Source organism: Bidens hawaiensis, unplaced genomic scaffold (genome assembly GCF_021521415.1).
Source record: "Bidens hawaiensis isolate Kalapana, Puna unplaced genomic scaffold, B.hawaiensis_p1.1 tig00021184_1, whole genome shotgun sequence".
NCBI lineage: Eukaryota > Viridiplantae > Streptophyta > Magnoliopsida > Asterales > Asteraceae > Bidens > Bidens hawaiensis.
Window position 1 is genome coordinate 70,325 of NW_027493277.1, and position 15,807 is coordinate 86,131.

The 15,807-nt window shown below is 38.6% G+C and overlaps 2 protein-coding genes and 1 non-coding gene across 3 annotated transcripts; 2 read left to right on the forward strand and 1 right to left on the reverse strand.

Annotated features, from left to right (window-relative positions):
* The first annotated feature begins 5,275 nt into the window (after positions 1–5,275).
* LOC143562932 (coronatine-insensitive protein 1-like) lies at positions 5,276–9,924 on the forward strand. The gene is made up of 4 exons (XM_077050600.1): positions 5,276–5,427; positions 5,766–6,125; positions 7,935–8,406; positions 9,062–9,924. Exons 1-4 carry the CDS (start codon positions 5,303–5,305, stop codon positions 9,866–9,868), a joined length of 1,764 nt encoding a protein of 587 aa, XP_076906715.1. The 5' UTR covers positions 5,276–5,302; the 3' UTR covers positions 9,869–9,924.
* Positions 9,925–11,661: 1,737 nt separating this feature from the next.
* Positions 11,662–12,864, reverse strand: LOC143562933 (transcription factor DIVARICATA-like). Its single transcript, XM_077050601.1, has 2 exons — positions 12,462–12,864; positions 11,662–12,042 (listed from the first exon to the last, which is right to left on the reverse strand). Exons 1-2 carry the CDS (start codon positions 12,839–12,841, stop codon positions 11,688–11,690), a joined length of 735 nt encoding a protein of 244 aa, XP_076906716.1. The 5' UTR covers positions 12,842–12,864; the 3' UTR covers positions 11,662–11,687.
* Positions 12,865–14,766: 1,902 nt separating this feature from the next.
* TRNAM-CAU (transfer RNA methionine (anticodon CAU)) lies at positions 14,767–14,852 on the forward strand. The gene is given in 2 exon segments: positions 14,767–14,804; positions 14,817–14,852. It is a non-coding gene; the product is annotated as a tRNA-Met (tRNA).
* The last annotated feature ends 955 nt before the right edge of the window (positions 14,853–15,807 follow it).

Here is a 15,807-nt window from a genome sequence, read left to right on the forward strand (position 1 = left end):
CATCACCCGAACCTAACGGATATCCATCCAAGAGGTCAGGCAGATGGGAAGGAGGCAAAGATTGGCTAGAAGCCCCAAACATACCTGCTGAACCGACCGGGGAAGAGGTAGTCACCGGTGCCGGAGGCACGGTTGAAGCCGCCGCGGTAGAGACCATTGGTGGTGAACTCACTTGAGGTGAACTCACAGCTGTGGCCGCCGCTGCGGAGGAGCCCGCAGAAAATATCACCGCCGGCTCAGTGAAGGATGCAGTGGGCGGAGAGGACGTTACAGTTGGAACAGTTGCTTCAACAGGATGAGCAACTGAACCAATGCTGCAAACAGGCGCAGCCGCCTGGGTCATCGCCTCGGGTAGATTGACCAAACCTACCGTCATGGGTCCAGAAACGCTCCTCCCCGCTCCACTCTGGAATGCGGTAGCATCCACGCCTGCATGAAGACAAGATATTAATAACAATGGCGGAAAGAATTGCGGGTAAGATTAATTTACACTTACGAGTTTTCTTGAGCTTGAAGGTTCTGACGGGCGGAGACGAACCCGATGGAGCCGGCCTCTTCACGCCGGTCACCGTCGCTGTACTGGGCGGCCCGGAGGTGACAGCTGTCTCAACCTCCGGGACAGTTGTCTCACCACCACCAGGGTTCCGCGCCGCCTCCTCACTTTCGGTCTCCGAATCAGACCGGTTCCCTTGATCGGCAGTGGAGGCAACCTTCGCCTTGCCCTTCACGCCGGCAGCTTTCTTCTTCCTCACGAAGAAAGGACCGTCTGCGGATTCCTCATCGGAAGACGACAAAATTAGAGAAAATCCAGCAGAGGTTTGCGCATGAAGAGGGAGAGGGTTAATGAAACCCTTACCAGGACGCGTGGCACTTAAAATCTCGTGGCCCGGCGGGTAGACCTCCACGAACCTATCCGCCGTTTGCTCCAGGATGGGCAACTCGTTCTCATCAAGAGCACGAGTACCCAGCCGAGCGGGACCACCGCTCTCACGCGGTTGCAGAAGCGACTGCTAATTGTTCCCCTCTGAAAATAAACAGAAAAACAGTTAGAAGAAAAACCCTAAATCAGCAAAAAGATATGTAGCATACCGTAAGGGATAGAGTTCAAACCATATTCGAGGACGATGGGAATCTGTGGCGCCTCTGCCCCAGTATCCTTCCATACCCGGCTCATCCCAAGCATCACCATCCCAGACTCCGCAAAGCGGTAAACCGGAGACTGGATCTGGGAGATCTTGGCGAACCATTCCGCCTCTTGGTAATTGGAGGCGTGAAGGCTAGGGAGCGCCCTCCCGTTCTTGAACGTCATCGCAATGGGAACGACGCGAGCGGAGACATAGAAAAACTCCCGCTTCCAAGAACGAAGACTGCGCTCGGTAGCGCAGATCTTCAAACCCTTGATCCGATTGACCAAGGTATACCAGCCCTGGATGCACTTCCAGGAATAGAAGGTCATCAGGCGGTCGACGCGGGGCTCAACGCCCAGAATATGGCACACCCATTCAAAATGGCGAACCTTTGCGATCGCCATCGGGTGCACCTCCGTTAGGTGTACACCGTGTCTCTCCAAAACACGGTACACAAACTTCGTCAATGGGAACCTCAGATTCCCATAGACGAAGAATGCATCATACACTCCTATCTTGCCCTTAGGGGCATCATACACCGTCTGGTGAGACTCAGGAAACTCAGGCTAGAAAGGCTCGAGCATGAACTTCTTGACGATGTACTGGTACAGGTCGACGGAAAGAGCACACTGGCACTCGCCAGCAGTACTCTTATCATCCTTATCAGACGCGGACGTCGGATTCTCGGTGTATACTTCGGACTCCTCGGCAATAGCCTCAGGATCACGAATGGAAGACATGTTTTGGAAGATGGAAAAAAGAACGATTTCAGGAGAATGCTCGACAAAAGTTAGAGTATTCGCCGGAAATCGCTTAGAAGAAGAAGTGAAACTGTGAGTTGAGATGCATCCTCTCCTCCCTTTATATACTCATCGCAATGAATGCGATGAATTTAATGCGGAAGAGAGAGGAAAACGCAGGTGCAATGAAACTATGACACGTGGAAAAAGCAAGCTGACAACAGCTGTCGACAGGACGTGCGCCGTAAACTTCGCGGCCACGCGCCCGAAAACTCGCGCCCACGCGCCTGAAAGAGCGTCTGGAATGACCATATACTGTCACGTCGCCATAACTTCCTGCACGTCCTGAAACTGTCAGAAGAAACCGTCGGACGACGCAACCATCCCTTCAACAGTTTGGACTGTTCTTATCCTTTCACCAACTCTTCGAATTTCGAAAAAATTCAAAAAGATTCAAAAGTAAGCGGGACTATACCCCTTACCTTGGCAACCAAGTAACTATAAGACAGGTGCGGGTACAGTGTCAAGGCAAAACCCTTCACATACTTAGCACCTGCAGGGAATTGAAGCCAAGAATACCTCGGCAACCAAGTAACTATAAGACGGGTGCGGGTACAGTGTCAAGGCAAAACCCTTCACATACTTAGCACCCGCAGGGAATTGAAGCCAGGAATACCTTGGAAGTAACTATAAGACGAGTGCGGGTACAGTGTCAAGGCGAAACCCTTCACATACTTAGCACTCCGCAGGGAATTGAAACCAAGAAGGATCTTCTGGGCCATGCTTGCGGAAACGGAAATAACATCCCCGCATAGCGGGAACGTCGAGAACTAGATTGTTTGAAGCTCCAAGATAGAATTGGTTGTTTTAACATAATTGATCACTATGTTTAAAACTACCAAAACCTCATGGAGAATCTACACAACTGGAACTCAACGCTCCTGACTTGCGAGGAGGTTACAGACCTACCCGCATCATACCCAAAGATCAAGCATAAAAGTCGGGAATTTCTGCACGTGACATTAGGACTTCCGCGGGAAGAATCCCCATGGAAAACCTTAAAACTAAACCCTTTTCAAAACCCTTTGCTTAAGTCCAAAAGTTCACCTCACTTATTAGCAATTCATGAGAAGAACATTGGACTGGGGGGACTTGAAGAGGTAAGTCCCAGCAGAGCCCAGTTGGACCCGCAAGACTCACCTTGAACAGGGACGTCTGCGCGGTTGGACCCGCAAGACTCACCTTGAACAGGGACGTCTGCGCGGTTGGACCCGCAAGACTCACCTTGAACAGGGACGTCTGCGCGGTTGGACCCGCAAGACTCACCTTAAACAGGGACGTCTGCGCAGTTGGACCCGCAAGACTCACCTCGAAGAGAGACGTCTGCGCAGTTGAACTCAAGACTCACTTTAGAGGGACGTCTGCGCAAAGACCAACTGGATCTGCAGGACCAACCATGCTCAGAGACGCGACGACCTTACGCGCAGTACGCAAGCTGTTCCCGCAGGAAAAGCCTCCCAATGGTGAAGTACTCCGCCTGTTCCCGCAGCTACGGATACTAGCCATCAGGGAAGGCTACCCGCGCAGCAAGGCTACACGCACAAGGCACTAACTCTCAAATAATTCAGTAATGTCACCTGAAGAGGGAATGAGCAAGCCGGGAACACTCCCGCCCAAAGCCGGGAATACTCCCGCCCAAATGAGCCAGTCCGTATGATACTGGAGGATCTTTTGTACTGTACCTGCCAAGTATGGACAAAAGATCTGACCAAAGCTACGACAGCTCACTGACAACAGTACGACGGGCAGCACTCTCTAGTACTTAAAGTCACTATCAGCCGCTGCCTACTCACCAACCCCTGTCGGGGCACGTCCATAGCCTGCAGTTGGTGGAAAAGGAATAGTACACAGCCGGCCTGGTCACTATCAGCCGCTGCCTACCCACCAACCATCAGCATGGCACGTGCATAGCCCACAGTTGGTAGAACAGGAATACTATTCAGCCGGCTGTACCTGCTTGGAAACCTACCTTCGGCTATAAATACTCCAACACCTTGGAACGGTATGGATATCTTAACACATCTTATATCTTCATATATTATCTGATATCTGCTCTAGCTAATTCTCTTAATATACACTTATATTCAAGAGCAATCTAGTCTGATTCTCACGCCGGAGGGTGGTCACAAGGAGGTACCCCCCCTTCTCAGTGACGAGCTCACGGTGTCTGTTTTGCAGGTCATCAGAAGAACAACCATCTTTGCCGGAACTAACCCTCGTGGGAAACATCTATTTAACCCCCAGATTATCCGTAATCTGCCCGGGGTCACTTAGTGTTTCTTCAGTAGGTAATCTAGTTTTATGTTGATCAAAGTGTGTAGGATTGTTTAGTTATCTGAATCATTATCTAGTTTTAATGTAGGAAGAATAATGATCAATATCTGGTTACAATTGAGTTTGTTTGATGTGGATAACGATAATGATTTAAGGGATTTGATTTCAGTTTATCTGAATCATTGATTGATTTAATATTATGTTAAAATAATAAATAGGTTAAGACATAAATAGTTTCCATATAAATTACCTTTGTTCATTTACTATACTATCCCTATATTTAAATAAAGGAAAATAAAAAAACTAAAAATCTGATTGGTTGAATGGACTTCTCACACTTCTCACAATAATTTGACTTCTCTCCTAAACTTAAACCTATATATATATATATATATATATATATATATATATATATATATATATATATAGAGTAATGTTAAAATGAAAACTCATTTGAGTTGTGAAAACCCGCGAAAATCCTATGTAACATCGTTTTTTTTTGTTACATGTAATATATGTTGTAATATTTAATACAAAACATCGAAACATAAAAAAAAATGTTTTGTTATTTTTTAACATTTTTTTACTAATTTTTATATATGTTTTCAGAAAAGAGAAAAAGTTATATTTATATTTACATTTTTTATTCATTTTAATTGTGGAACACAAGATTTAAACATTAATTAAAAACATATGATTGAGAATGGGTTTCTAAAGTTTTCACAACTTAAGTGATTTTTATTTTATACTTATAATAATATTAAATAATAGAATAATAATAATAATAATAATAAAGTATTTCTTTTTATAAGTAGATATACATAAAACGTCATAGAATCTTGCAATTGCAACTTTCCGAAATTACCCTTGACCCTCTCCTCCCCCTTTCTAAATTAATCTCCCACACAAAGCCTTCCATCTGTCACCGTCCGACCGCTATCCCAATCCTCCCTCACTCCCTCACTCTTCCAATCCTTAATCTAACATACTTCGCTTCCATTCGTCGGATCTTCATGTCCGATTTCCTAGTACCCCAACATTAATCTCCTCATCCATGTTTCCACCCCGACCCATGTGCTCCAAATTCAGTCACACCTAATCATGAACAACAGTTACAACTCCCGCCGCCAAACTCACAACATGTCGGATTTAGTGTTCGAGTGTTTGATTCCGTACATCCACGACTCACGTGACCGTCAATCTGTTTCCTTAGTCTGTCGAAGATGGTATTATACTATTATTATTTATTAGAAGATATTTAAATAATCTTATTAGAGACCGTCTCGCTAGACGCCAGTCGGACGGTCGGGTAGTGACCAACGATTTATCGGATTTGAATTTATATGTAAATTTTCAAATATATATATATATATGTATATATGTATATATGTATGTTCCAAATTTTATAAATAAAATTTTAAGTTTTTATCGATTTTGACTAAATAACGATTAATCAGCAACTTATTGTGGGGTACGACTAGCAATTAATCGGCGCCTTTGTGTAATTTTGTTAAAGAGATTATTGAAAATATTGGATAGTTAAATTTTTTGTATTAAATTTTAGGTACGAGTTGGAAGCTCAGACAAGGAAGCACGTGATGATAGCTTTATGTTACGCTGCCACGCCGGAACGGCTGAGCCGGCGGTTTCCATATTTGGAGTCGGTGAAATTGAAAGGGAAGCCGCGAGCTGCGATGTATAATTTGATACCCGAGGATTGGGGCGGGTTTGTGACGCCATGGGTGGAGGAGATTGCGAGATCGTTTGGGTGTTTGAAAGCGGTTCATTTTAGACGGATGATTGTTACGGATGAGGATCTTGAGGTTCTTGCTCGGTCGCGTGGGCACGTGCTTCAGGTTTTGAAGCTTGATAAGTGCTCGGGGTTTTCGACCGATGGGTTGTTGCATATTTGTCGATTATGCAGGTATTCTTTTTGTGATTCAAAAACTGGTTTGACACCATTGACATGTCATACAGTTTGTGTGGTTATGATAGTCGTATGGTCCGTATACATGGAAAAGATGGTCATATGGGTTTGTACGAGTGACCAGGCATATGCTCATATAAATACGCCATTTTGACTGACATTTAAACGACTTATCCGTATGGTTATAAGGGTTGTATGATAGTCATATAGGCTATATACATGGTGAAAATGGTGGTTGTATGAGTGGCAAATCATACCACTCATATAATATGTTTTGTCTTATAAATGATTGATGCGACCCATATGGTCATATACCAACTGTATACATGAAGAAATCAGTCATATCGCATATGGGTCATATGAATGAAAAGTCATGTGTTTGGTGTAATCATACGAGCCGTATACATGAAGAAAATAGTCATATGGGTCGTATGAGTGACAAATCATACAACCTATGTCACATGTTTTGATTTTCAAAAAAACAACTGATGTGACATACGACATAACGCACAACTGTATGAAATTTTGGGTAGATTAAGAATAGCATGACCTAATTTTTTTTTTTTTGAATGTTTAAGCTTGCCTCCTACTATTTACAATAAACCGCCATTGCCAGGGATCGAACCCTGGACCTCTCACCCAAAGGCCTAAGCCTTTACCATCCCACCAAAGTGGAGATGGCAGCATGACCTATTTATTGATTTCTGAACGGTCAAATGCCACATAATTTGCTCTATTTTCATGAAATTCTTATATGATATTCAACTTTAGGGTAATAAGCCTTGAAGATGATATAATCCAAACACCATTAATGTGTCGCCAGAATCATATTTCCGCACATTTTAATCAAAAGTCCTAGTGGGGTTTTCCTGTTCTATTGATTGGCAATCTCAGCATGTTATTATTATTGGGTCCTCTATTTTTTCCTTTATTCTTCTTTTACATCATTATAAAAAAACAAATTCCATCTTATCTCTTCATGTCAAAGCAATCCCATTTCAAATTCACATAATTTAGAATCTCAGTATAAAATTTCACTTTTTCAGGCTAAACCCATTCAAAAATCACAAGCATTTTGACCAATTAGAACCAAATTTGACCACAAAAAGTCAAAACTGTCTTGTTGGCATGTAGCACATAATGCCTTTGAGCTGTCAATTAGGTAAAGTTTTCAACCTAGTTGTGAACATTTAGCAGACTCCAGTAATTATTATGGGCCATCTTATTTATCTTAATTAAAAGTACATTTTTGAATGATAATAATAATAATCTATATAGTCATCTAGCAGTATTAAGTGGGTCTTGTTCACGCGTCCAACGCGACACAACCCCCAAAAAAATTGAAATGAACCTGGACTTAAGACATGCGAACCCAGACACAACCCGCATAAGCGCAGGTTGATCCAAACACGACCAGTTTGACTTTTTTTTATTGCTTTCACATATTAATACTTCAAATTTACATTTTTACAACAAAATATACAAATTTATATAAAACAGTTACATTTTTAATTATTTTTAGTTGTTTTAATTTTTGGCATAAGATAACCAATTTAATTTAATGCGTAAAATACATTTTTGAGAAAATAAAATAAAAATGAATGAGTTAAACAGGTCAACCCGTGAACTCTCCCGGTTGACCCGAACTTGACCCCTTTAACTAAACGGGTTGACAGGTTCGACCCGAAACTGGCATGAACCCGTTTATACCAAACCCAAGCACGTGAATGGCGAATTCCTGTTAGGTTCATGCCGGGTCTTCGTGCTGTGTCAGAAATTCACGCCTTGTGTTTTACGATATCGTAGGAACCTGAATACCTTATTTCTGGAGGAAAGCCAAATACTAGAAAAGGATGGAGAGTGGTTACATGAGCTGGCACTAAACAACACTGTTCTTGAATCATTAAACTTTTACATGACTGATCTTTCACAAGTAAACTTCAAGGATCTTGAACTTATAGCTCAAAAATGCAAGAGTTTAGCGTCGGTCAAAATAGGCGATTGTGAAATCTTGGATCTTGTTGGATTCTTTCAAGCTGCGGTTTCATTAGAAGAGTTTAGTGGCGGTTGTTTTAATGATCAAGGGGAACAATATGATTCGGTTTCTTATCCGCCAAGATTGTGTCGACTTGGTTTGAATTATATGAGTACGAATGAGATGCCGATTGTGTTTCCGTTTGCTTTGCGGTTAAAAAAGTTGGATCTGTTGTATGCTCTGCTTGATACAGAGGATCATTGCTTATTGCTTTCGAAATGCCCGAATTTGGAAGTTCTTGAGGTAAATTTATTGTCTTTTTTTTAATTTATTTGCATGATATGTGTTTTTTTCGGTTAGAAAACGGGTTCTTGATGTTCGGGTCGGTTTTAGGCTCAATTTGAACAAAAACGGAAACTTTGGTTTTCATGGTTTTTCATATGTTGGGTTTGGCTCAAGTTCGTTTTTTTTTTTTCAATTTTACCGTTTGGGCTTGAAATTTTGAAATTTTGGGGGCAAACAAATAGCACAAATAATGATTTTGGGCCTCAAAATTTATGCCTAAATTTATTTGGACTTAAAATTTTGGGTGATACTGTTAATTAATTTTTATAAACTACTTAAAATTTGGGCAACACAATTTATTAATTTCTTAATAGAAAATAGTTTTTTGGATGTACGCTTGTTCTTTAAGGTTGTAATGCCCGAGGTTTAAATCCTTAGGGCCGGCCCTGATTAATTAGATGATAAAAATGATATTTTTGTGAAGGAAGCAGACATATTTTATGGCTAACAAATTTCTTTTATAACTAGTTTTGTGACTTTGTCCAAAATGCTATCTGACCTCTGAATAGTCAAATAATCATAACCACTTCCAAAATGTGTTGCCAAACAGTCTGATGATCATTTTCAAAACATTAATCCCAACTTCTACTTATTATGTTACGCGCATAAACAGACTCGAAACGTAATTGGGGACCGAGGAATGGAAGTTCTTGCTCAGTATTGCAAGAAACTAAAACGACTTAGAATTGAGCGAGGCGACGATGAACAAGAAATGGAAGATGAAGAAGGCATTGTTTCTCAAAGAGGGTTAACCGCAATATCTGAAGGCTGTTTAGACTTACAATACATAGCCGTATACGTGTCAGACATCACAAACGCGGCTCTCGAATCAATGGGCACACACTTAAGAGATCTTAAAGACTTCCGTCTTGTTTTACTAGACCGAGAAGAGGTAATTACCGATTTACCCCTCGACAACGGAGTCCGTGCGTTACTACGTGGGTGCCAAAAGCTTAGGCGATTCGCCCTCTATCTTAGGCCGGGAGGGTTGACCGACGTGGGGTTGACTTACATAGGTCAATATAGTCAAAACATAAGATGGATGTTGTTAGGTTATCTAGGAGAAAGTGATGAAGGGCTAATAGGGTTTTCAAAAGGCTGCCCAAGTTTGCAAAAACTTGAAGTTAGAGGGTGTTGTTTCAGTGAACAAGCATTGGCTATAGCAGTTTTGCATTTAAGGTCTTTAAGATATTTATGGGTACAAGGGTATCGCGGGTCTTCTAACGGATATGATCTTTTAACAATGGCCCGCCCGTTTTGGAATATCGAGATAATTCCTTCCAGAAGAGTTCCTGTCGGAGAAGATAAAGAGGTTGAGCATCCAGCACATATACTGGCATATTATTCTCTAGCGGGACCAAGAACAGATTACCCGCCTTCGGTTTTGTCACTGAATTCAGTTCCCTTCCTTGGTGAATAAGCTCGTGCCTGATGTATGCTTTACGCTAGTTAATTCTTTTTTCTATATGTTTTAGTTATTGGTTCTTTTTAATCGTACCGTGTAATAAGTTTGTTGTACTATGTAATCTTGAAGCTTTTATGATGCTCTTAACGGTGTTTGTTGGTTGTTACTTGTTAGTTTGTTGCCTTACAATATAGATTCATCAAGAAGGAAGTGTAACAAGCAGTGTGCACATATGTTAGCTTGATATATGAATTTACCTAGATTTTTAGGTTTAAAAGTATAAATAAAAAAGATATATTTTATGAGGTTGTAACATATGTGGGTCACCCCCACTAAAAAAAATGCTTACAACTAGAATAAAGTGGTGGAGGTGGGTGCTTTCTCATGCAACTAGCAGAAAGGTTCCTCCAATTGAATATTTTGGTTTATGAAGTGGGACCATTGTCACACTTCAAATGAAAGTTTGAAGTAAAACAAATAGTGTACAATATACTTTCTTTTTAATTATTATTATTATTTCATGTGTGTGTGGTTTATGTATGAAATGCATAAAGTGGCCATTTATATAATAGCATCAACCACTATATTAGTATAGTACCCATTAGGATATTAATAGTAATCTTCATTATGGGAAGCAATAACTTTATTTATTTGTCATGGGCGCAAGAATTTTCTAGACCTAAAAATTGTACAACTTTTGTTGCACAACATACAACACATTTTGTCTTTTTGTTCTAGATTTGATCACTTTGGCTTTACCAAAAGAAATTAACCAAACTTAGGTTGGTGTAAAGTGCTTTTAAAAGCCAATCCATTATTAATTATTATAGTGGTTTTCATTAAGTCAAAGTCTTAAGTTGACTTAAGTCAAAACTAGGTTAATGCAATATAGGTACATGAATCATTAAACATGATTCCTGTCAATATGTCCATTTCATGATCAAAAGCTTATCCTTTTTTGCATGTATTATCGCGAATAACTACATGATTAAGACAAGTGATGTCGATTAGAAATTTCGTGAAATGATCAAAGGATGAGAAGGAACAAAACTAGCGATCTAAATATATATAAAATTATCTTTGGTGGGTTATTTATTAAATGAGAAATAAATAAAAGTATACTTTTATTCTTTAGAATAATAACACAACATATATGCTTGTGGAATGCATAGTCAGCTAGCTCTATTCTAAAGCTAACAGTTAATATGCTTGTATTCCTGTGCATATATACTACGCATTGTGGTGCCAATGAGAAACTAAAGTCAGAAATTAGATATTCTTAAAATGTTGGTAAGTGGATGCTGAGTCAGCTGCTGACATGGCAGTCTACCCATCATATAAAGAAATGACTCAGCTTGTAGTTCTTTACTAACAGAACTTACCAACTTTCCTTTTAACTTTGATAAAGAAAGGCATCCAAGGTGTGAACATGATCATGAATTTTGGTCTAGAGATTTATATTCTCTTGGTATCGGAATCGGATTCCGTTCGTGTTGTTAGTTAAGAATTGGAATAATAAACAAAAAAAATGGATCTAGTAAGATTCCACTTATATTACGGTAGGGTATTTGAGTGTAAGATTTAAGCAAAAAAAAAAAAAAGGTTTAAGCAGAAGTACATATAAAGATAGTGCCGACTCGATATAGTTAAGTATTGAAACAAAAGATAGGGTCTGGGAGGGTGAGACGACAATTCCTCCCAAAAGATAGTGCAGACTCGCTATAGTTAAGTATTGAAACATTAATTTCTTAATGCAAACATATCTTTGTAATACAAGCAAAGTAGAAGTACATATAAACAAGATTTTCAAAGACAAACACAAACTTATGGTTCCTTAACTTAAAACCTGGTACGTAGTAGGCTGGAAATGGAATCCAGAACCGAAAACCCTAAAATTAACACCATTTCCACCGTTCTTGTTCATTTTAGCAACCTCAAAGGGATAATTCATCGCAGTTCCGGTGCTGATCGAAGAAGATCTCACAGGAGAGCTTGTGTTTTGTGAGAGATTGACCATTGTAATATCATGGATGCTAGGCCTTCTTTTCTCTTTTCCATCTGCATGTTGCCTTGCATAATATTTTTGAGCATGACTTGCTACCTGAGTCGGTGTTTTTGTCATCACAAAGTTACGCGAAATGCTTCTCCAATCCCCCTTTCCATGAACTTGAAGACCCATCAAGAATCTCCTATAAAATGATCAAATTTTTAACCAAAATTGAATCTTTAAGAGATCTTGCTAAATAACATAAATAACATGTATAATCAAGAAAGAAAACATTTTTTTTGGATCAGTAGATGGTTAGGATTAAGCTAAATATTTCTAGGCGTTCTTTTGTTGTTTATTCTTCTTCTAAACAGTTCGCTAGCCTTGCAGGTGAGCGACAGTCAAACTCCATAGAGTTTAGTGAAAAACACAGAAGAGTTCGCTACATTTAGGACACCAGCGAACTCCAAAAGGTTGACAGGTTGTCAGAACTTGCATGAGTTCGCTAGTTCTTTTGTCACACCAACAAACTCCAAAGAAAGACGTTTATATGTAATTAGCATAATTCTTAACCACCTATTAATCCAAAAAATTTCAAATGAAACATAAACTCGAGTCTACCTATGTTCTTCTTCGGTCCATGGCACGCCCTTTCGCCTCTCGTGATCCAAAGATCTAAACTTTGCAGGCCTTTTCCTGAAGATACCGAAGTCATGATCTTCCTCTAAATCATGTTCGGACGAGGAGGAGGTTAAATAGCCAGCCTCGATTTCATAGATATCCGCCGACAACTTCTCATATTGTTCCTTCACATCGATCTCGGATTTCCCAGGAACAAAAGCAGCTACATTCGACCACCGGTCGGGTGTGTCCTTGTCGAATATAGCCAGGGCACTTTCGAACAATCTGTTTTGTTCGTTAGTCCATTTTGAGTTCTTGCTCTCGGACATCATCACCTTATTTGAACTCAAACTATTGGAAGATAAACACAATGCCTCCATATAATATATATAGCTACTTCAATCTGCTCTACAAGTTGTAATATATAATTAGTAAATCATGTTCAAAGATCTTGAAAAATGATTTATTATTTAATTACCTGATCAAGAATCAAGAAAATCTTGAAAACAAAGCTTAACCTGCTTATATCATACAAAAATATAGAAATTTAAGCAAATAATCAGATACCCAAAAGATAATTTGATTGTAATAATTAAGTGGTTTGAATTAATCTTACTCTTTTTGTGGATGATCAGGTCATGTGTTGAAGGGAAGAAACTGGTTTAACTCTGATCGTGAATGAACCCAAAAGATAGAAGGATTAAAAAGAGGAAGGAAGACATTCAAATTGATGGAAGAAGGTGGCTGGTTGTCATTGGAAGTAATGTTTGTTCGCTGTATCTGTATATACACATACACCATATATATAGTAGAGAGGGAGTTTCCACCAAGTATTTTTAGGCAACTCTTATAGGCGGCATTTGTCAAGTTTTATATAGTTTCATACTAAGCAGCCTTTTTATATGGTATTTGTAATTTTTAAAACAATATAGCGGTTGAAACGAGTATTTATATCTTTAGTAGTGTAGAGTATTGATTAACAAAAATCTTTTCTTATTAAGAGGTTGAACCGGCACGATTAATACCAATACCATGTCAAGATTTTAACAATGCGGCAACATATCTGTTTGTGTGCTTCTAGGGCCGGCCCAATCCTTTATGAGTCATAAAACAAAATGAGAGCTCGGAGCTTTTTTCGAAATTTATTGTTAAAAGGCAAAACAAAAAACTATTAATATGTTTGTCTTTCAAATAGTACTTAAGGGTCATTTTCATCATTTAATACACTTGTATTTATATATACGAAGGTGAGAAGCAAAGTGCAATACACGTGATGTAAACCACACATCTTCAAATAACCGGGCTCAAAACGGAGGCACAAGCCTCAAAATCCCAACATGCATGTGTAAGTATACTTGTATATATATATACAAAGTTTAACATCTCTTTAATACGTCTACATTTATTGTGTGCCCCCCATGGCTGCTATTCCTATTGCCATTGGTGTTACCTTTAACTACTCAAATCACCTTTTATGATAGCGTTAAAGATTTGCCAAGACAAAGCTTTTTTTTTTTTAACTTTATTTATATTTTTTAATTAATTATTCTAGTACCTAATTGGTCCACGTAGGCCTGATCAAACCCATTAACCGTACAAAGTTAATTATTTTATATCTTTAAAATGGTGTTGGCATGTCTTTTGGTCACTGTGTCTCATCCATGGCATTCATATCCGTCGTTAAAAACCTTCTTCTTTTTCTTTTGTGACGAATTAGTGGGTTCGGCTCCTAAACATCGCTTTTATTAGAGATTTGATCGTGAAAGGAATCATGCAACAAGTTGGAGATATTTATTCAAACAGTATTCGATCATGTTTTTCTATATAGTTAATATATAGTAGTAATAGTTATGTTTATTATCATATATTTGTGTTTATTCGTATTTGGTTCGAATTTAACATTTTTCATTTCGCATCCAACAAAATCAATATTGGATAGCAAAGTCCTAGCTATAATTTATACCATGAAAAAGCTATAATGGCTGAAAACCTTGCTAACTAATAAAATTTTAACTGTTCATTAACGGAAGATGCGGAATTTTCTTACATATGTATCTCTTAGAAAATGCTTGATAAACGGTAAGGTACACGCGATATTCAAAAATATATAGCACGTCATTTTTTTTATATATAAAAAACATGTATTCAATATTGTGTAACTGATAATACTTGTTACAGATACCAAGTAATTAACACTATGTAACAAATAATTTTTTTTACAGATACCTGTTTGTTTATTACCACCTCGTTAAAGAACATGTTATTCTACGGGTCTTTAGAAACTACACTTGAAAATAAATATTAAGGGGTGGTGGCGCAGTTGGCTAGCGCGTAGGTCTCATAGCTATCTGAGTTATCCTGAGGTCGAGAGTTCGAGCCTCTCTCACCCCAATATATTTTGTTTGTCAACAAAAAGGGCGTTTAATACTAAATAAATGCCAGCCGTTTTGCCAACTAGAAGTATAGAAGTAATTTTTTATTCACACAAGTCATTACAAGCAACTTTGTTAAATAAAATAAGGAATAAATAATGTTTTTGGGGAATGATAAAAGTGTGAGTAATTGCCATTATTAAAAGGTAAAAAAGTAAGTTGATCTCGCTTGGTAATACTATTAGACTACGTTTTAACTGCAAACTACTAATTATACATGTTAACATCTAAAAAAATAAAGCCAGAGTTAAAGGTAGACTTTAATGATTTGTACCTTCAAAGTGTAACTATCATACTTATAAATGCCCACCATCTCATACTTTACAAGAACCTATTTTCATTCAATACACTTAAATCCATTTTCGGTCCTCCAAGGAAGAACACAGTTAAATTAGTGTGATAAAATGGTCAAATGGTCCCTATCGAATGGGATAACAATAATTCCATTTCTTTCACACAACGCCTACAACTACAAGGGCATTCGTGAACGCTTAAAGAAGATAATGTCTACAATTAAGAGATTGTTGGCCATATTTGAAAATTTTGAAACCCCTATTACTTATGTTTTAGGTCATTAACTAAATGTTGAATCTGCATATTAAATACATTGACAATAAAAGCGCGTTTGGTTTGCATAATTCAATTGATTGGTACTTGAATTCCATATGTTGGTGTGAACGTTGAAAATGCATGATGACTACATGCATTATTTGACATTAAAAGTATCGTTGGTTGAATTGGTTCGCATAATTCAATAGAATCCAATGTTATCAAAATTTGAATGCCATATTTTGATGTAAAACGTTTACGGATGTGTTTGGTTTACAAAAGTTCATGCAATCCAATGAAATTGGAATTCGAATTCCATCTTTTGATGTGTTTGGTTTATTACAAAGAAATCATGTTTTGAGCTA

Excerpts from the sequence above, each read along its gene's own strand:
- LOC143562932 (XM_077050600.1), top strand. The coding sequence starts at position 5,303 with ATGAACAACAGTTACAACTCCCGCCGCCAAACTCACAACATGTCGGAT. Across the intron at positions 5,428-5,765 it reads TCCTTAGTCTGTCGAAGATG|GTACGAGTTGGAAGCTCAGA; the intron begins GTATTATACTAT and ends ATTAAATTTTAG. Across the intron at positions 8,407-9,061 it reads CGAATTTGGAAGTTCTTGAG|ACTCGAAACGTAATTGGGGA; the intron begins GTAAATTTATTG and ends GCGCATAAACAG.
- LOC143562933 (XM_077050601.1), bottom strand. The coding sequence starts at position 12,841 with ATGGAGGCATTGTGTTTATCTTCCAATAGTTTGAGTTCAAATAAGGTG. Across the intron at positions 12,043-12,461 it reads TGGACCGAAGAAGAACATAG|GAGATTCTTGATGGGTCTTC; the intron begins GTAGACTCGAGT and ends ATCATTTTATAG.